The sequence below is a fragment of the Podarcis cretensis genome (genome assembly GCF_951804945.1).
Source record: "Podarcis cretensis genome assembly, chromosome: 7".
In the NCBI taxonomy this organism is placed as follows: domain Eukaryota; kingdom Metazoa; phylum Chordata; class Lepidosauria; order Squamata; family Lacertidae; genus Podarcis; species Podarcis cretensis.
Window position 1 is genome coordinate 52,047,025 of NC_137176.1, and position 20,509 is coordinate 52,067,533.

Consider the following 20,509-nt stretch of genomic DNA (forward strand, 5'->3'; position numbering starts at 1 on the left):
AAACGGCGCCAAGCTGGAAGGGAGGGGGCGTGGTCTTCCCTCTCTGTTGCTGGAAGAAGTTTTCTTCTTGGCCCGTGAGTGGAATTCGCTCGGGCCTCTGTGCTCTCCTCCTCCTCCACAAGCCACGGTGCTCTCGCTCACGTCACGTGGCACAGGGAAGGCTGGTCCTAAGTGGCGGAGATGCTCGTGAGGAAGGTATCAGGGCAACGGAGGACGGGGCGGGCGGCGGCGGCGGCGGCGGGCAGCATCCGAGGAGTGGGAATTGCGAGGGTCTGTATTGGCTGCGGAATAAGGGAGTGCCTGAAAGCTGGATCCTGGGCTTTCTTCTCGTTAACTCTGAATATTTGGAAGCTGGCCAGCATTGTGTGGAGTGTAAGAGGGAAGGGCGCTCTGCACGCGCCCAGAGGCACAGATATTTGCTGTTCTAGGTCGAGCGCCTGGTCAAATTATGCTCCCGAGGGAATATCACAGGTTTTGAGCGGGAGTGGAAACTTTATGCCTTTTACGTGTACAATTGTGAGAAGGTGTGTCAGGGAGCGTGTACTGGCGCCTTTTTAAAGGGAAATAGTTGCTAGGTTTAATTCTAATCAACGGCTACTGGGAAGTTAAGTGCATTTGATGGAGAATGATAAGTGTGATGTATATTTTTAAAAATCAATAAAGATTAAATGCATATGGCCATGGGGAAGAAACCGGTACATAAACACCACACACACACACGCTGATGTGCCTTTGTTCACGGTTGGGAAATAAAGGTTTAAACTCTGTGGTAGGAATTATGAATGTGTGTGTTTCAAACCTAATTTATCTGTAGAGAGCAGAGCTGAAAATATTTTGAATTTGATTATTTGCAATGCAATGGGATTACTGGAATCTCATGATGGGTTTGATTTGGAAAGATGTCAAATGCTAAAGAACATTGCATGTCAAATGCTGAACTGAAATGTCATAGTATGGCAAATATCTGGCAGACATTCTGTGTAAAAGTTCACAAAGACTTGTGGAGAACTTTAGGGGACAAATATGTTCTAATGGGGGACTGCCTATGGAGAGAAAGCATGCAGAGGCTGCACTGTTCATTTAAATGTCACCTTTCTCTTTCAATAGAAAAACTCAAAGGGGTTAACACAAAACGTAAAAAATACAAATGGGACAAATTACACTGAAAGGATTGACCTTAATAGTTGAAATAAAAGATAGTTCATGGGGCTGAGGAAAACAATTCTCTCCTCCCAGTTTAACTCAAATAAATGATATGTAAAATAAGTGATATGTAATTTTTTCAGAGACACCATTAATGTAATCTTTTGAGAAGTTGGATGTGATTAAAATAGTAGGATATTTGCCATACCATATGCTTTCTCATTGTTTTGGGAGTTGGCAAGGGCATTAGGTGTCTTCCTTTGATTCACCTGCATTAAAATGTGTATGGAGAGGGGAATAGGAATAGGCAGTGTTCCTATCTCACCCTAATTTACCTCACATGGTTGTTGTGAAAATAAAATGGGGAGGAGAACCATGTATGCTGCTTAGAGCTCCCTGGAGGAAAAGCAGGATTTACACATGGCAAATAAATAAATAAAAAATAAAAGTATATTGCATTTAATAAGCGGATGGCGCTGTGGTCTAAACCACTGAGCCTAGGGCTTGCTGATTGGAAGGTCGGCGGTTCGAATCCCCGCAACGGGATGAGCTCCCATTGCTCGGTCCCAGCTCCTGCCCACGTAGCAATTCAAAAGCATGTCAAAGTGCAAGTAGAGAAATAGGTACCGCTCCGGCAAGAAGGTAAATGGTGTTTCCGTGCACTGCTCTGGTTTCGCCAGAAGCGACTTAGTCATGCTGGCCATGTGACCCGGAAAAACTCTGCGAACAAACGCCAGTAAAGCAAGATGAACTCCGCAACCCCAGAGTCGTTCATGACTGGACTTAACTGTCAAGGGTCCTTTACCTTTTACTTCTGAGTAGGATGTTTGACAACATGTTAATGGCAGCTGTGAGTGATAGGAGTCTCTGAACTTTCGTTGTGTCTGACTGTAGAGATATGAAGCAGTTATGAATGTACTGGCTGCCAGTATGCAACCAGGGCAAATTTAAGGTTTTATTGTTAATGTATGAAGCCCTAAATAATTTAGGGCCCCATATAGCTATACTGCTGTCATCTCCAGGACCCCTCCTTGTGATTCCCAATGTAGCAGAGGTTTGTTTTATGGTGGCTCGGAATTAGGTCCTTCAGTGCAGTGACAGCTGTTTTGTGGAACATACTGCCCATTGAAGGCTCTGACGTTATACACATTTCGTTAGTTTCTAAAAGTTCTTCTGTTTCTATAAGCTTCCCCAGTAGGATGTGTTAACTTACAGGCAGTATCAGATTTTTAAAAACCTGCCTTATTTATTTATTTTAATTGTTGTACAACACTATGATACTTATCAGTGCTTGGTGGTCTATATATTTTCCTAAATAAAAATATTTTTCTTTGCAGAGGAAACGAACATGGTGCTCAGAACTTGCCTCTTTTCCAGATAAGAAGCCTATAGATGAAGGGAAGAGAAATTCTGGGGCAGCGGTAGATGCTGCTTCAGTTTCAAATGCATGGCTTCGTTGTGGTGACGGATTTCAGGCAAGTTCTTCACTGGAGGTAAAATGATGCTATTTTACTGAGTTTAGAACTTCATGCTAGTGAAGATACATTAAATTTTATTAGGGCTCATTGTCTATTAAATAATTTATAGTTGTTTAATCAGCTGCTTTTCCAACAGATTAATTACAAAAATATCCATATGGTGATGATTGACAATTCATAATTGGCAAATTGGGGATGACTAGAGGGGGATCTAGGGGACAGTTAATGCATCCTTGTGTGAGAAGATTTCCCCACCAACTTGAAGGGAATGGTGGCATGACAACCCCCGAGGAAACTCTCTCTGGATCCTCAAGTATTTGATAATTGCTGCCCAGTCTCTAATACCCCTGTTTGGAGTAAGGTGTAAAATGCCCTCCCTCCTGACATGGAAGTTATGGAATTTTTTATCTGTAGAGGTTTGGCTTTCCTCTTGGTGTGTTTAGGTGGAGGGTGAAGATCATCTGTTTGAATGCACTTTTGTGATATTGTCTGCCGTCTCTGATTGTGCCAACATCAGTTGTGTTTTTTGGGGTTTGATTCATTTTAGTAACATTTCTTCAATTAAAGCTCTTGATGTGTTGTATTGTATATATATATTTATTTCAATTGTAAGCATCTATGGGGACCTTAGGGACGCAGGTGGCGCTGTGGGTTAAAGCCTCAGCGCCTAGGGCTTGCCGATCGAAAGGTCGGCGGTTCGAATCCCTGCGGCGGGGTGCGCTCCCGCTGCTCGGTCCCAGCGCCTGCCAACCTAGCAGTTCGAAAGCACCTCCGGGTGCAAGTAGATAAATAGGGACCGCTTACCAGCGGAAAGGTAAACGGCGTTTCCGTGTGCGGCTCTGGCTCGCCAGAGCAGCGATGTCACGCTGGCCACGTGACCCGGAAGTGTCTCCGGACAGCGCTGGCCCCTGGCCTCTTAAGTGAGATGGGCGCACAACCCCAGAGTCTGTCAAGACTGGCCCGTACGGGCAGGGGTACCTTTACCTTTACCTTTATGGGGACCTTTGTGTTGGAAGATTCATAGTATAGGTGATTTAATTAATAAATATGATGCATTCAATGAATATATAAGAACATGCAGGACTGGTAGGGAAATCAAAGAAACAAGGGAAGGGGAAGAAGGGAAGTCATTGCTTGTTTTATTATAAAGAAAGATATTAATGGTGGAAATGCATATTTGAATGTGAATGTGATTTTAGAAATGGTAATAATGAAAATTATATATATATTTAATAATGCATTAATATGTCCAAGAATGGTTTTCATATTAATTAGTATTCATTTTGTTTTCATTCCTTTTCTTTTTAAACAGACTAAAGAATTGTCAGATAAAACATCTACAGTTAAAACATGCTTTGCATCATTGCTCAGTTCAATTGAAGGTACAATCTACTGTATTATTTTACATTAGCAGCATAAGAGGTTTTGTTTGTATTACCTGCAAGCTTTTTTCTCAGGTTACAACTTCTATCTTGATCTAGGGTAGATTTGCATGACTGCTTCTTCTGTTTGTAATCCAGTTTGAGCCCAGCCTTGTAAAATGAGTTCATAAACTGATAAAACTAAAAACATAACATTTGTGGCATGCACAGTTAATTTGGGAGGAGTAATTTAGCATTGTGACAGGAGCTATAAGCTAATAAAGGTCAAGGGTTGAGCACATGTAGTGGGTCTCATATCACCAAGGGTTGCCCACCACCATAGATAAATATTCATGATAACTGAACAGGTAATATCCAACAGTACATCAAATGGATCCATGTAGTTATGGCATCCACGTCATTGTTTTATCTGCACTGTGTCTTAAAATGCACAATGTATTGTCAAGTATTCCCCAATGCTATCTCATGGGCCAGGATGCAGCAGACTCTTAACCACACCATAAAGTTCAGTTGGACAACTCTGTAAATATGCAGTGTGGGTGGTGAAGTGTGATTCCTTTGCTCCACTCACTGCCTTGCAAAAAGTCTTCATCTGAGTTGTAGCCTGTGTTTGTTCAGTTATGTTCTGTGTTTACTGCCAATATCTCTCTAACCATTGTCCCACCCTGAGCTCCCCAGAAAACCGGGGAGTTTGTTTAGCTTTGTTAAATGGGAGAGGGTGCTCAGCAGTGATTATGTCAGCTGCCTGGTTCATTTTCCTATTCCATAGGCCAAGCAGGCCTTCAACACTTTCTGAAGGTTCTGTGTGACAGGAAGACCCCCAAGAGCTATCAGGAAACCATTGACACCCTTCAACCTCTTGAGTCAGAGCTTTAAAAATTAGTCCTTCATCCTTGTCTTAAGTTGCTATAAACTTAATCCATTGTTCAAGTTAGTTTATTTCATATCAGTTTTAAAAATATAACCTCATGGGTTAATTCTAAGTATTGTGATGTGTACATTGTAGTGTTACAGTTGAGGGCAGGATGAATATGAAATGTGCTAAATAGTTGCTTATTCTGCTCTGCAGAAATCTCTCAGAGTGAGAGACTAAGTGAGTTAACTGATATAGTATGGAGCTCCAGTGGAAGCGACTTCTCAGATGATGACGATAAGACTTTGACTTCAAGGTTCCCTAGTCTGAAAGTGGAGAAGTATAGAAAACATGGCTTGATTTCCAGCGATGGATGTAATGAAGGTGAGGCTCTTTGTATCTGTTTTGTATACATTAAATGAAAGTCCAGAAACCTTTATCTGTGGAATTGTGAAAATTGGCTTACCAGTAATACACAGTACCTTTATCATTCCCTAGAATCCAAGTTTTCACTGCTATACTATGTATTATTGTATTCTGTGTTTGCATGAGAAAGAAATGGGGGCAGAAGTGGTGAGTGGAATTGAGAGGTGGGAACCATGGTGGAAGCCTAGCAGGCGGGAAGCAGGCATCAAATGATGTGGGCCAGTGTAGGCAGAGGGGCTGTGGGGGAAGGGGCAGGAAAACAACCTGAATTGTGGGGAGCTGGAGCAAGGAGGCATACAGGCAGATTTCCAGTCAAATGGCGATTGAGGGCAGGGAATGTGGGCAGGAACTAGGAGCAAGAATCAAGAAGTGTGACTTTGGTAAGGGCCACATTGAAAGGTAGTAAGACAGGCTGGCCTCTTGTGGGCCAGAGTGGGTAGTGAGAAGTGAGACTGGGGAGAGTTGTGGAAGGGTGGAGGCAGATATTTGGCCTTGAATCACGTGGGCTAGAGTGGGGAGTAAAAGGTGATGCCTTGGTGCAGGGTATGGGGGCAGCAGGCCAGAGAAGGAGGCAGGCAGATCTTGAATTATATGAGTCAGAGTGGGGCATGCTGAAAAGGACCTACCTATGTAGCCACCACCTTCATTCTCTAACATGGTCAGATCTGGCTTGTGCATGGCCTCCCATTGTGGGCATTGATAGAGGGAGTAAGCAGTAAAGGACCAAGAGCTTTGTATATGTGATGATCAAGTCCCCCACCCCTGGATAAAGCTAAAGTTACTGAGGGGGACACGGGTGGCGCTGTGGGTTAAACCACAGAGCCTAGGACTTGCCGATCAGAAGGTCGGCGTTTCGAATCCCCGTGACGGGGTGAGCTCCCGTTTCTCAGTCCCTGCTCCTGCCAACCTAGCAGTTCAAAATACGTCAAAGTGCAAGTAGATAAATAGGTACTGCTCCGGCGGGAAGGTAAACGGCGTTTCCGTGTGCTGCTCTGGTTTGCCAGAAGCGGCTTAGTCATGCTGGCCACATGACCCAGAAGCTGTACGCCGGCTCCCTCGGCCGATAAAGCGAGATGAGCGCCGCAACCCCAGAGTCGGTCACGACTGGACCCTTTACCTTTACTGAGGGGGGGGGGGGAGGTCTGAAACCATGGTTTGATTCTGGCTTATTCTTGCTAACTGTAGTTAAACAAACCACAGTTCCTTGATTTGGGGATGCCACAAGAAATAGTAGTTATTTTAAGACTGGAAGCTTTTGTTCTCCTCTTTCTTGCATGGGGAACAGGTGGAGGGGTGAGCATTCTAGTATATATATATATAAACAAACAGCAGGAAGTTGTATCGTATCCCTGGTCTCTCATGAGGTCACCTTTCTGATACATAGGTTTTCAAATACCTCTTTTTCGCATTCATAGTTTACATCAGGTGTTGTCAGTGCAGCTCCTCCAGATTCACCTCTGCCTGCAGAGACCTCCCCTGGTACCTACAGGATCTCTTCCCCTCACACTGCTGAAATTTGGCTTGAAAGAAGCATTCTTGGTTGTGGTTTCTGTCTGATGCCCATCATAGTTTGTAAATGAGCCCACAGGCCCCAAAAGGTGGCAGCCCCTGTTTTTAAGTGTTTAGGTACACAATATACTTTTTTTTTTCTTTTACCGTATTCTTTTGAAATAATGTGTGAAGAGCCCTTTATTTTCTCTATAGTAACTGCTCTATGCTATTTATTTTGTTGCTGCTATTGTAAGGAACACTAGATGGCCATCTTTCCTTAGTAAGCAATCCCAGCATTTGTTTATTAGTTCAGTAAATGTTGCACTAATGTAAGTAGGTCAGGCACAGCTGATAATAATAACATTTTGTACTTTCCTACTGTTCTTAGTGAAATAGAAGAAATGATTGTTTTCCTGATTATTGACTGTTGTTTATCTGACAACATGCACTTTCAATGTCAAACATGTTGCCTGCTGCTTCTGTAAACACTGAACAAATCTGGAGGAGATGGTTAAAAACATACTAGATCTGTGTTCTATGGTCTTGCATGTTATTCTCTAACGCATTACAGAATGACATTGTTACTTTCCACTGTTCATTTTAATCTCTGAGGACATGTCTATTCTTTCTTATACTACTGTTTAAGAAACCCTTCATTTTATGTTGTTGAATTGGAGCTTTTCAGAAGTGCTGCTGATTTGCTCAAGGGTTTTTTGAATGTGCTTTTCCGTTGAAGATGGTCATTTAAAGCAACTGTTTGAGCAGGCTTGACTAGAAATACATTCTGCAGAAATATAAAAAGTCTTCCATTATGTATTATCACTTAAGATGTATCAATTACTTTTTTAGACACCTGAAAGATTAATCCAGTTACTTTGGCTTAGTACTGGGGAAGACTTATAACTAATAGGCATATTTTTATATAGTTCTTCAGATATGTAAGTGTTCTACATATGATTGCAACCTCAATGCTCTCTTTCCACCCCAGCTTTCCCTAGTCTTATTTCCGATACAGACATTTACTAGGTGAGGCTTTGCTGGTGTGGAAATAAGAGGTTGCAAAAAAAAATTCCGCGTCACTCTGTTAAGAGCGAAGCTAGTAAGAAAGATTGCTTCCCTAGCTCTGTATGGATTATGTTCCCACTCTGGAATGACCTACTTTCCTGGGATATAAGGGCTAGTCTTGTCTGCCACCAGTTTTTACAATAAACAGTTAAATTTGTAAGTGTATGTATTGCATGTAGAGTTAGGCATATGTGAAAGATATTTGTGAGGATGTTAGCATTTTTAAAAGTCTGTTCTTATATTTCTGTTTTTTATTTCCCCTTAAGGTGAATCACACACCATTGATTGGGACAATGATAGCGATTGTGAAGATAATGTTGACCAGCGCAGTGAATCAAAAACTGATGGTACTTCTTTGGACATATCAGACACTGATTCTTGTACAGACAGCAGTATTATGTCTGATGAAGAAAAGGAACACGAACCGTCAAAGGTAAGACTTTTCTTGATTGCAAATATTTCAGGAATCAGAGCACTGGTCTACTTTAAAATTTTGTTTCCTCAAACGTCAGTTGCCAAAATGGTCTGGAGATTGCCAAAGTAATCTTGATAAGAAGTGTTTCAGGTAGACAGTAACACACTTTACCTAAACCTTTCTTGAAAAGGGTTTACTTTGGAATACTTGGTGAGTTTGGGATAAAAAAGTTCGGTGCAATTTCCAACCTCTGTCTTACTCAGAGTAGACCCATTGAAATCAATGACAGCAAAACTTTCTTTTTTAAAAACTTTTGGTACACATACCTGATGCCTGTGGAAAAGATTTGCTTCATTTCAGCGGAGCCACTGCTTATTTGTTTACTGTACTGTACTGTACCTTTGGAGGGTGTGAGGGTTTTGTTATCTATAGTGTAATCCTAAACTTATTTATTTAGAAGTCCTATTGAATTCAGTGAGGTTACTCGCAGGTATGTGTGGTTAAAATTGTGGACTAAGTACTTATTAGAATAATTTGTTTCTGCTTTTTAAACCCAACCTCAGTGTTTTGTGGTTCCATTTTTGCTCTGCACATTTGAAAAAGTTTTGTTTCACCTTCACAGAACCCAGTAGAATTTTTCTTTTAAATGTTGGTTGTAACGTTGACTGTAATGCATAGATGCACTCCAGGTGAACAGACCTATAGATGCTTAAGAATTCAGGGTATAGATAGTCTGAAGCCATTTTGCTGACATTCTGGCATCTAACAGCTTTTGGTTCTATTCCAAAGTATTACTGAACTTCCAGTAGGGGGAGACAAGAACCATCTTTTTGTTTCTTGCTTGCTTTTATTTGGGAATTAGTTAGAGAAGAGTACTTACATGTTGTTTGATGCACCATGTGCCCTGTTTTTGTATTTAAGCAGCAGAAGCAGGTTTAACTGACCTAGAGATCTGAGAGTGTTTAGGGTGTTTGCCTCATGATCCACTGAGATATAATAAAACAGGACATTGGATTCATAGGGTCTGACCTTTTCCAGTGTTTTATTAAGCTGTGAGAACATTTTAGAATTAATAAGCAGGTGGGGGAATCAAGGTTTCAAGAACAAGAAAAGTATTTACAGTGCACCTAAAAAGTTAATACTGTAAGCAAGCATAGTTTCAATATAATTTAGTGAGGTATTTACTTATATTGTATATATCCATCCTATATTCCACCTAATTGTTCTGCAAGATATAAGAGTTGAAGAAAACTGTTTGGTCTGTCCCCTTCTTGGTACTAGTATTCTTACAATCACAATTCTGAATTCTCAGCATTTCTTATGAAATGAGATTCACCTGTCTCCTTGGAAGTTCCTCATTAATGGTCTGTCCTGTATGCATTCATGGGTTGTGCATATCCTTCCATAATTTTATACTTTCCCCCCTTAGAAGCTACTAATCATGTTATGCAAGCTTTGTTGAATCACTTTGCTGGCTCGTTGAGTTATTCTTAGTGGAGGTGCTAAGAGCTTTGAGAGACCATATTTTCTGTTACAACCTTTTTGCCATATATTAAAACTATTCCCTGGTAGGATGAGAACTGATCATATTCATTTATTTTTGTAATAGAAATGTTGTTTCTCTGATATCAGTGGTTCAGGTTTCTTTGCTTAGTTACCTTATTGACAAGTTTGGCCTGTTAAATGCAGGGACTGGGCAATTTTATTCAGTCCTGCCAACTAACCAACATTTTGTAGAATAGAACAATACCATTTGAAAGAGAACCAGCTTTGAGGGTTTTTTTCCTGATATTTGATGGAGAGTGAATGTGTTGGGGAGTTGTATAGATATTGGACAATAAATATATAGTGGTACCTTGGTTTTCAAACAGCTTAGTTCCCAAACAACTTGGAACTCGAACACTGCAAACCCAGAGTTTGCGAACTTTTCTTTGGAAGATGAACATGCTCCTGAGCTTCCGTTTTCACTGTTGCGCTGCTAATTTGCACCTCCCCCATTGTAATCAAAGCTTTCTTCCTTCCATTTTCACTCTTGTGCTGCTAATTTGCGTCCCCCATTGTAATCAAGGCATTTTTTCCTCCCGTTTTCACTGTTGCACTGCTAATTTGCGTCCCCCCCAATTGTAATCAAAGCCTTCCATTTCCAATTGCAGTGTTCCAAGGTGATATTTGGAGCTTATATTTGGTGTTTTTGTTTTTGCTATTTTTTGTTTTTATTTGCGTGGCTTTTTCGTTTTTGTGACTGTGGCTTGTTCTTCATTTTATGATTGATTGATTGATTGATTGTGTGACTGTAGAAATGGATAATAGTCCCCCATCCAAACAATGACTATCATTAGTGCAGGTAAGAAAAATACTGTCATCTACTGTACATTACAGTGATACCTTGGTTTACAACCATAATCCGTTCCGGAGGTCCGTTTTTAAACCAAAACAGGTTGTAACCCAAGGCGTGCTTTGGTCAATGGGGCCTCCCAAAAAAATGTATTTGTAATCCAAAAAAAATGCATTGTACAGTGGTACCTCGGGTTACATACGCTTCAGGTTACATATGCTTCAGGTTACAGACTCTGCTGACCCAGAAATAGTGCTTCAGGTTAAGAACTTTGCTTCAGGATGAGAACAGAAATTGTGTGGCAGCAGCAGGAGGCCCCATTAGCTAAAGCGGTGCTTCAGGTTAAGAACAGTTTCAGGTTAAGAATGGTCCTTCAGAACGAATTAAGTACTTAACCCGAGGTACCACTGTACAGTGGTGCCTCGCAAGACGAAAAGAATCCGTTCCACGATTCTCTTCGTCTAGCGGTTTTTTCGTCTTGCGAAGCAAGCCCATTGACGGCTTAGCGGATTAACGCTATTAGCGGTTTAGCGGCTTTTAGTGGCTTTTAGCGGCTTATTGGCTTAGCGGATAAGCGGCTTATCGGCTTAGAAAAAGGGGGGGAAGGGGGGGAAACCGCAGGAACTCACAAGACATTTTCGTCTTGCGAAGCAAGCCCATAGGAAATTCGTTTTGCGAAGCACCTCCAAAACGGAAAACTCTTTCGTCTAGCGAGTTTTCCGTCTTGCGAGGCATTCGTCTTGCGGGGCACCACTGTAATAAAAAAAAAAAGGCTGAAAACCGGAAAACGCACTTCCAGGTTTGATGTGTTTGTAATGCAGAATGTATGCAAACCAAGACGTATGCAAACCAAGGTACCACTGTACTGTCTTATTTATTTTATAGTACAATACATTGATTATTGCTTTCATGTTATGGATCAATGGTCCCGTTAGATAGTAAAGTTCATGTTAAATTGCTGTTTTAGGGTTGTTTTTAAAAGTCTGGAATGGATTAATCCGTTTTGCATTACTTTCTATGGGAAAGCGCGTCTTGGTTTTGGAACGCTTTGGTTTTGGAACAGACTTCTGGAATGGATTAAGTTTGAGAACCAAGATACCACTGTATAGTTTCTACCAGGAGACTTTGCTTTGCTTAGTTTTCTTGACTTCATGTCTTGTTACATGATAACTGACAGTAGTCCCTGCATGTGTGCTTAGTTTGTGTGTGTTATCTTTTTTCATTTTTTAATTGCATGCAATTACCGTGGTACGTTGGTTTACCAACTTAATCCATTCCGGAAGTCCGTTCTTAAACAAAAGCATTGTTAAACCAAGGCGTGCTTTCCCATAGCAGCGGGGGACTCAATTTACAAATGGAACACACTCAACAGGAAGCGAGATATATTCTTACTCCAAGGCAAAGTTCACAAACCAAAACACCTACTTCCGGGTTTGCCGCATTCTTAATACAAGTTGTTCATAAACTAAGCTGTTCTTAAACCAAGGTTAACACTGTACTCTGTGTAATGCATGGTGAGCCCAAGGATTCAGTCCCATTGTCGGCAAAGTACAGTAAGTTCATATATAATAGCCAGCCATGTTTTGGTACTATGGGAGCAAGCCTTGTGTTTCTATACCCCTACCTCCCTTTTCATTCTCTCCTTAAGGAGTAGCTTCCTGATCTATTGCAGACTGATTCTGTGCTGTTGAATCTGAATTGGCAAATTGGTTTGTATTTGCTGTCCAAACAAGGATGGTTCATCATGATTTGAAGCTGGTTTTCAATCCTGTTTTGGAGGGCAAGTGCAAACTATGTTGTTCTGCAAACCAGAAAGTTAACAAACCAGATGGAATGCAAGAGGGGGAGAAGGGAGTGTGTAAGCCTGAGGCTTAGTAACTTAATGCCAGACAATAATATGATATTGCACATTAACTGATCCACAAACTGTCCACTTTGAGGTGCATAGATTTCTTTTCCTAAGGAGAAGGGAGTGGCAGGCCTTTATGAACCTAAAAGAAACTATCAACTATGTGTCCGTTGAGATATGGCAACCTAGCACTAAATAGGTGGAATGATTTCCTCACATGGTCTGGAAAGGGAAAGAGATCTTTGCCAACAGTCATGATGTATGTTGTGCCATCGTTTACATTTCAGATTTTTGGAGGGGGGGATGAGAAGAGGTTGTCTCTTTATGCCAGGTATGATGTCACTGATGTTTCAAAGTTCTCTTTCCATGGTGGATGCCCCAGTTCTCAAGTGCAATTTTTATGTGTTTCCTACTCTTGTTTCACTACTCTCATAGTAGTGTAATCCAAAATACAGTCTGCTTCCCAGATATCATCTTAGTGGTGTGTCCTTTTGTGGGAATTTCCAGGGCAGTGGCCTGTCTGGGTCATCAAACATGGCTTTGGGAGTTGACTCACGTTGCATGAGAGATCATTGCCATCATAATTACAGACTCCCTACATACTTTACATACTTTATTTCACTGTTTAGTACATGAGGTACGTCATAGTCCTAGGAATATTTTTTAGTTTAAGGAGAAAGACAGGATTGACTATTAGAAAGAATTATTATTTAAGATGAGTATGGAAAAAGTAGTTTTGGTGATGGGTTTTACTCAGAAAACAAAGTATTTTTTTATTTTGCTGGTGAAAGTTTAACTGTGTCATACACCAACATTTGAAACTCATATTAGATTTTACATAAAATATGCAAGTAATGCCTCTATGCAGAGCTGAAATCTTATATATCTACTTCCAGTCGGCAAGTACTTTATCAAAACTTTTTTTGTAAGTAATCTTTTTTAGATGTGAGAAGGGTGAGAGAATGTGCAGAATTTGTTCTTGTTACCCTCAAAATTGCAACAGAGTTAATTTGGCATTAGAAGGTTAGTGATCAGAGGAACATTTTGTTTCATTTTCTTAAATGCAATAAAAAAAATTGACAGGGTAATCAAGTAACCAACATCTTTATTTGTTTGCCAGCTTATTTGTTGAAAATACTGTGGTACCCATTGTGCAAAATAAAGAATCTTGAAATAGTAATGTAAGGCACATGCTGAAATGCCTAGGTGTAATTCAGCCATCACAGTACAGGTACTCAGTTTTTGTCAAACGTGTAAGAACAAATTTAGAAAAATGTGTACATTTTTAAAAGCCCTTTTCATAGTTTCTTAACATTCCTGGTAAAAGATTTTTTAAAGGTGTGGCAGAGGGGAAACAACCTTGACCATCATAATTTTCTTTATTATTATTATTATTATTATTATTATTATTATTATTATGCGGCGATTTTTGCACAGCTTTCAAGATGCAGGACTCTTTATTGCATTGTGTGTAATAATGACAGATCATTGCTATAATTAATTATTATGACTGGCTTAAAATTGCTAACCGTAGTCATCTCTTATACCCATCTCTTATGCCCGTGTAGTAGTATCATCACAGTTTTTACTAACACAGCACATAGAGAATTATGGGTAAGTAGGTTTGTGGGTTGCTGCTTAAAGCACATTATGAGCAGTCTGTGGGAAGGGGCTGCTCTCATAGTTGTCATACTTTTAATTGCATTGCATTAGTGCAAATTGTAGAAAATATGAAAATGTAGTGAAAGTTGCTGCACCGGCACACCTGTACCATGTGGAATCACCATGCCTTAAACTTTGAAGGATGCTTGGTTGATTTTTGGTCTTCCCTAAGATGATATTATCTGAGGGTCAGGAAGGGGAGAGAATAAGAGGGGCAGGGAAGCAGGTATAGGATTTACTTTGCAGGTTGTATGGCAGAGTGGCAGTTAGTGGGTTGCCAGAGTGGCCTCATAGTGTTATGGCTAAACCAGCTCACTGCAGATTTTAATTGGTAGCTGCTATTTTTTATTTTTTTATTGCACTAGTATTCCACCTTTTCCTCCAAGGACCTCAAGGTGGTGTACATGCTTTCTCCCGCCTCATTTAATCCCCACAACAACCCTGTGAGGTAGGTTAGACCAAGAGGTAGTGACTGGTCCAAGGTCACCCAGTGACAGGAAGGAATTTCATCCAATGTTAAATGGTTGGTGACTTCTGTTGTTGCATACAGTGTGGCTCAGGGCCTGAGTCATCTCAATTTGTGTGCGTCAGACACTATCCTTGTCCTACAGGCATCTTTGTTGTGTTACAAAGTTGCTGATATCTGCAAGTAGTTTGAAGCCTATTAATAACTTGGATGTTGGTTGCTCTGTTATGGGTGTTCATGGAGAAAAATCTCCATTTAAAAAAACAAAACTTTGTATGGTGGATTTTGAGGGAGGTGGGAACCTAAAAATAAAAATAACAGTAATAGTATTAAGTAACCCCTTAAAGCTATTCACAGGCTTAGGGATAGGTGGTAAAATGTTTATTTTTCTACTGTGTGTGCATGTGTATCTATCTATCATCTATCTATCTATCTATCTATCTATCTATCTATCTATCTATCATCTATCTATCTATCTATCATCTCTCTATCTCTCTATCTATCTATCATCTATCATCTATCTATCTATCTATCTATCTATCTATCTATCTATCTATCATCTATCCCAAACACTTGGGTACATTAAAATATAATAGTAGCATCAAGTTAACTAAGTTAAAGACTGTCCCTTTTCATAGTTAATGTACAAATAGCGGGGGAAGCTTTCATGCTCTTTTGAAAGTGTTCAAGATAGGTAAAGGACGCCTGGACAGTTAAGTCTGGTCAGAGGCAACTATGGGGTGCTGTGCTCATCTCATTTTTCAGGCCGAGGGAGCTGGCGTTTGTTCACAGACAGTTTTCTGGGTCATGTGGCCAGCATGACAAACTGCTACTGGCGCATGGAGGACTGTGATGAGTGTCAGAGCTCATGGAAATGTTGTTTACCTTTCCGCCGCAGCAGTGCCTATTTATATACTTGCACTGGTATGCTTTCGAACTGCTAGGTTGGCAGGAGCTGGGACAGAGCAACCAGAGCTCACCCTGTTGTGCGAATTCGAACTGCCAACATTCTGATCGGCAAGTCCAATAGTCTCAGTGGTTTAGACCACAGCGCCACCGGCGTCCCATAATTCTGAGCCTGAGAGCTGAGAACGGGTAATATATTTGAAAAGACATTGGCCAGGAACCAAAGAACTGTGAAACATCTGTGAGCTCTGGGATTTAGACTTATTATATTTATATCTCACCTTTCCTCTAAGGAGCTCAAGGTGGTGTATATGGTGGTTCTTCTCTTCATTTCATCTTCACAACAACTCTGTGAGGTAGGCTATATGAAAGAGAGACTGGCTCAAGCTTACCCACTGAGCTTCATGGCTGACTTGGGGTGAAGCGTTTTTGTTTTGTGAACAGCAGGCTCAGCCCCATCCCTTTTGGTAAGCTGCTTTTGAAAGAGGGGAGCTTCAAAAGTAGATCGTGAGATATTAAGTACAATAACGGGGTTACTTGCATAAGCCTAAGTAGCACTTTCAGTGCTGATCCTGCTGTACAATCTGTGTTCAACTGAAGTCAGTGGCAATGTTTAGTGGAGCTGCTTGCATGCTGCTAGCTGAATTGCCCACTGTCTTAGATAACTTTAAAAATAAAATAATACAGTGGTACCTCGGGTTACATACGCTTCAGGTTACATACACTTCAGGTTACAGACTCTGCTAACCCAGAAATAGTGCTTCAGATTAAGAACTTTGCTTCAGGATGAGAACAGAAATTGTGCTCCGGCAGTGCAGCAGCAGCAAGAGGCCCCATTAGCTAAAGTGGTGCTTCAGGTTAAGAACACTTTCAGGTTAAGTACAGACCTCTGGAACGAATTAAGTACTTAACCCAAGGTAAAAAGGTAAAGGTAAAGGTACCCCTGCCCGTACGGGCCAGTCTTGACAGACTCTGGGGTTGTGCGCCCATCTCACTTAAGAGGCCAGGGGCCAGCGCTGTCCGGAGACACTTCCGGGTCACGTGGCCAGCGTGACATCGCTGCTCTGGTGAGCCAGAGCCGCACACGGAAACGCCGTTTACCTTCCCGCTGGTAAGCGGTCCCTATTTATCTACTTGCACCCGGAGGTGCTTTCGAACTGCTAGGTTGGCAGGCGCTGGGACCGAGCAGCAGGAGTGCACCCCGCCGCAGGGATTCGAACCGCCGACCTTTCGATCGGCAAGTCCTAGGCGCTGAGGCTTTAACCCACAGCGCCACCTGCGTCCCCCCTAACCCAAGGTACCACTGTATAAAAAATGAGATATATGTGTAATTCACACGCATTGAGGTTTGTTTTCTTTGATACTTTCTGATAGTTTGGCTATGACTGTTCCCTTTGTTGTGTAATATGATGAGTTATTTTTGAAGACTATGAGTTTAGAACATTATAATGAGTTATCACTGTTACATGAAACGGAATCTGTGCCAGACTGATGACTTAATGCCTGATGAGAGGTTATATGTCTGTTTCTGTTGCAAGTGTTTTCTTCCGGTACCCATTGATGATGATGACATACCAAATGCCATGTTCCCTATATCCAGTTAGGAAGCTCAGTATGAATCTGTATGGAAAATGTACTTGTGTAGTGCTGTGCATTACACATTTAGGATTGGGATGCCAATTCTTCAGCTCAGTTTATCTTTCTGATGGTGGTCTTATTTGCAGTAGAAACAAATTGCAACAACTGTAGCACTGTTATCAACCACCAAACAACAGGTCTTGCAAATATTTAAAAGTGTTTAAAATAATCAAACCATACCTGTAATTCCCACTGCTTCCCAGTTTTCAAGTCTTATTTTTGGATGAATGAAAGTGCTCGTTTTTAATGCGTTTTAATTGAACTTCATTTAGCAGTAGTAAATTCTGATTTATTTTGAAAGTATTTCAAAAATTGCCCTTTTTAAAACCACCAAACCAGGTTTTATTTCAAATGCTTTGCCCTAATGTCCTGTGTTGATTTAATGGAGCACGGCTGATTTAAATTGCATGGCTACCATATATAGACTGCATAAAAAATGCTTCCTCATGGATTCCATGTGGTAGGTATAATGCTGAAAAGCTGCGTATTAGTGCTATATATCCCTCGCAAGTGCTCACCTTTGGGCTGAAGACGTTGCTTATATTTGACCCCATGACTTCCTTGAGGGAGGAACACAACTAGTTCATTTATGGAAAGTGTGCTGTGCATAAGAGGCCTGTTCTGTTTCTTGCTTTCATTAGGATCGTCTTAATCTAGTGGAAGACTTCTACGGTGTTTGCTTGCTCTTGGCATTTTAGGAAGATTGGGATTCCAGAAACATGGTCACTTGAGGCCTGTGCATCTGTTTTCCTTCCATTTTTTAGATAGACAGAGTTCTTTTCTTAGATGCGTATCTGTATAATTTTACGCCTGTTTTATTTCACAAGGGAGAGGCTGGCTACATATTTGAGTTTTCTTTCATGCTGCTGCTGGCCATTGCTTAGAGGGGGAATAGCCAAACAGCATATGATAAAAAGTGGGTAGGGTGGTAAAAACTTCTGATATTACTGGTTACTGTGGGTGGAACAAGCTGGAGCAGGAGGAAGGAGACAAACAATTGTTTGCATTCCATCGATGGTATCTGTGTCACTTGCATTGGGGGAGCTCACAGGTTGTCATAATAAATCTCTCCAATGTGAAGAATGTTTGAAACCCTTTCAGCCATAACAGCAACTACAAACCTTTCCCAGTTAGGATATCTAGAAAGCCAATCACAACAGTAGTGTCTGTGTACAGGCCACTACCCTCCAGAGTGACATGTGCGGCATAGCATCTCCCCTATTTTGTGAGACCACAGTAGGATTGTAACTTGCATGCATTTAATCTGTGTGATCGCAGGGCAGAGAGCACCAGGTTTTCCCGCCATGGAAAGAGCTTGTAATCTCACTGCTTTGCTTATTTGGCTCTGGGAAACTCTCTTGTGGGCTCTGGAGGCCTTTGTAAGATCTTGTGAGATTTCTCATGGTCCCCCGAGATCTCACGCTGGCTGCAGAGGGTAAGATTAGTCATGTGCGGATAGCTCCAGGGGGATGCTTTGACTATAGCCGATTTTGACTTTAGGCGCTAACACTGCCCCTCCCCCCCATATAGCTCCCATTGCAAGATGCAGTCCTATTGACTTTGATTTGTTGCTTCACTGTCTTTCCCCACCTTTTCATGTACCCTTTCACGTTGCATTGTTGAGGACATAATCTAATTTCTAGTGCATCCTAAAAGAGATTCATATGGATAATTGAGGTGATAAAGGCACCATGTAGTTATTTTCGGTGGGGGTGGAGGAGTGGGAAGCAGGATAACCATTCACATGTATGCTGTGACATGCTGCGAGATTGTGGCTCTATCTCCTACTTAAGTGCTGAAAATCTGGGTTGAGTCAAAAAGCAAGTGGACAGATTTCAAAGTGTTTTGTTGTTTTGAGCATTTTAACAAATGGGGGTGGTATTCAACCAAGTCATACTTTGGGTAGACCCATTTAAATCAATACTTAAGTTAGTCATAACTAACTTAACTCCATTGATTTTTCAGTGGGTCTACTTTGAGTATGACTTGATTGACTACAACATGTAGTATCCCTAAAGGATATTGTCATCGTTTTCCAACAGTCAAGTCCTACTTGGAGCAGACCCACTGAAATTAATGGGCCAATGTTAGTTAAGTCCATCAACTGTAGTGTGTCTAAGTAGGACTTTGTAGGACGCCCTTTAGTTACCAACTGTTATTGATATGAACTTACCCTGTTGTTTGAGCTTAGGGCAAATCAAGTGAGAAGTTACCAATGTTTTCTTATGAAGACCCATTTAGGCTACAGTCTTGTATTATCTCTACAAAGATATAGGTGGGTCATAAAGCAAACATCTTCTCCATCAATAACCTGCCATTCATATTTACAATTCCTCTCTTATCAGGACATTCCGAGCAAATAGTTTATGTGAATAATGGGAGGTTTCTGAGTAGAGCTTGTGCGGACTTGTGCTTAAGAAGTATCTTGTGCATTGGGTTTACAGACTAGGCACATAAACCAGCTCAAGCTGGAATCTTAGATTATCTTTTTATGAAAGCCAGCACAAGCAAGCCCCATCTCTATTTACTTCACTGTGATTCTTTCAGATGTTCTTTTCTTTCAGTTCTGTACTCTACTGCATAAATCAGTTCTCTTTTTGGGCTTCCATCCCTAACAGAATTATATACTCACAAGGTACCATTTTACATTTATCATAAGCTGGCAAAAGGTGTGTGTTTAACTATTTCTCATTGGGATTTAAATAAATTTAACTTTTTTGCTTTAAGTATAGGCTAGTCCTTCCCCCCACATCTGAATTGAGTCCAATAGCTTGCGTTCTTGCATTGAACGGCCCTCTTCTAGTTCATTAATTTACTCACTTAGTCACTCAGTCTCCTACCTTTTAAATCCCCCCCCCCAGCAGCTAAGTTATCATTCATCTCTTCTGACTAAGGGCTTAAAGTACTGTTTTGCTCCTATCAAGTTCACAATCTTTCTCTGCCCAAACACAGCAATGGCATAATGTTTTTGACGGTCACTTTAGCCTCTTCTGTCTAAGTCATAGTTTTGTTATGGTGCCTCATTTTTGATGCTAGGAGCATTTGATCTTCTACAGAAACTGAAATGGCATAGAGATGTGAAACCTTTTTCAGTCTAGGAGCTTCATTTCCTTATAGGTAATCCTCAGGGGTAGGGTTGAGGGGGTTGAAATGGTAGTAATAGTTGTGGACAAAGCCAAACCTAGGTGGGACAAAAGTCACATCCTTATAATTCATCCATGTTCCATTCACACACATCCATCTGCAGGTGCCCTCCACATTTCACCTTCATCATCCATTTATCAATTCATTTTATTTTTCAAACATTCACATATCCCCTGTTTATCCTTCACCACTTCATTTTTTCACACCACAGTCATTCACACTAAAAAAAATTAACTATAACCTTATGAAACTTACC

General features: G+C 41.0%; 1 protein-coding gene across 5 annotated transcripts in view; it reads left to right on the forward strand.

The window, feature by feature from the left end:
• The first annotated feature begins 51 nt into the window (after positions 1-51).
• Positions 52-20,509, forward strand: part of SPIDR (scaffold protein involved in DNA repair) — a 161,409-nt gene continuing 140,951 nt past the window's right edge. The window contains exons 1-5 of one of the 5 annotated variants that reach the window (XM_079982659.1): positions 52-195; positions 2,481-2,636; positions 3,934-4,003; positions 5,073-5,240; positions 8,105-8,271. In XM_079982659.1, the coding sequence (XP_079838785.1) occupies positions 181-195; positions 2,481-2,636; positions 3,934-4,003; positions 5,073-5,240; positions 8,105-8,271 (576 nt within the window). In that variant the 5' untranslated portion in view covers positions 52-180. Of the gene's footprint in view, positions 271-2,480; positions 2,637-3,933; positions 4,004-5,072; positions 5,241-8,104; positions 8,272-20,509 lie in introns of all 5 variants that reach the window. The other 4 variants (XR_013840415.1, XM_079982660.1, XM_079982658.1 and 1 more) reach the window with 4 other exon arrangements.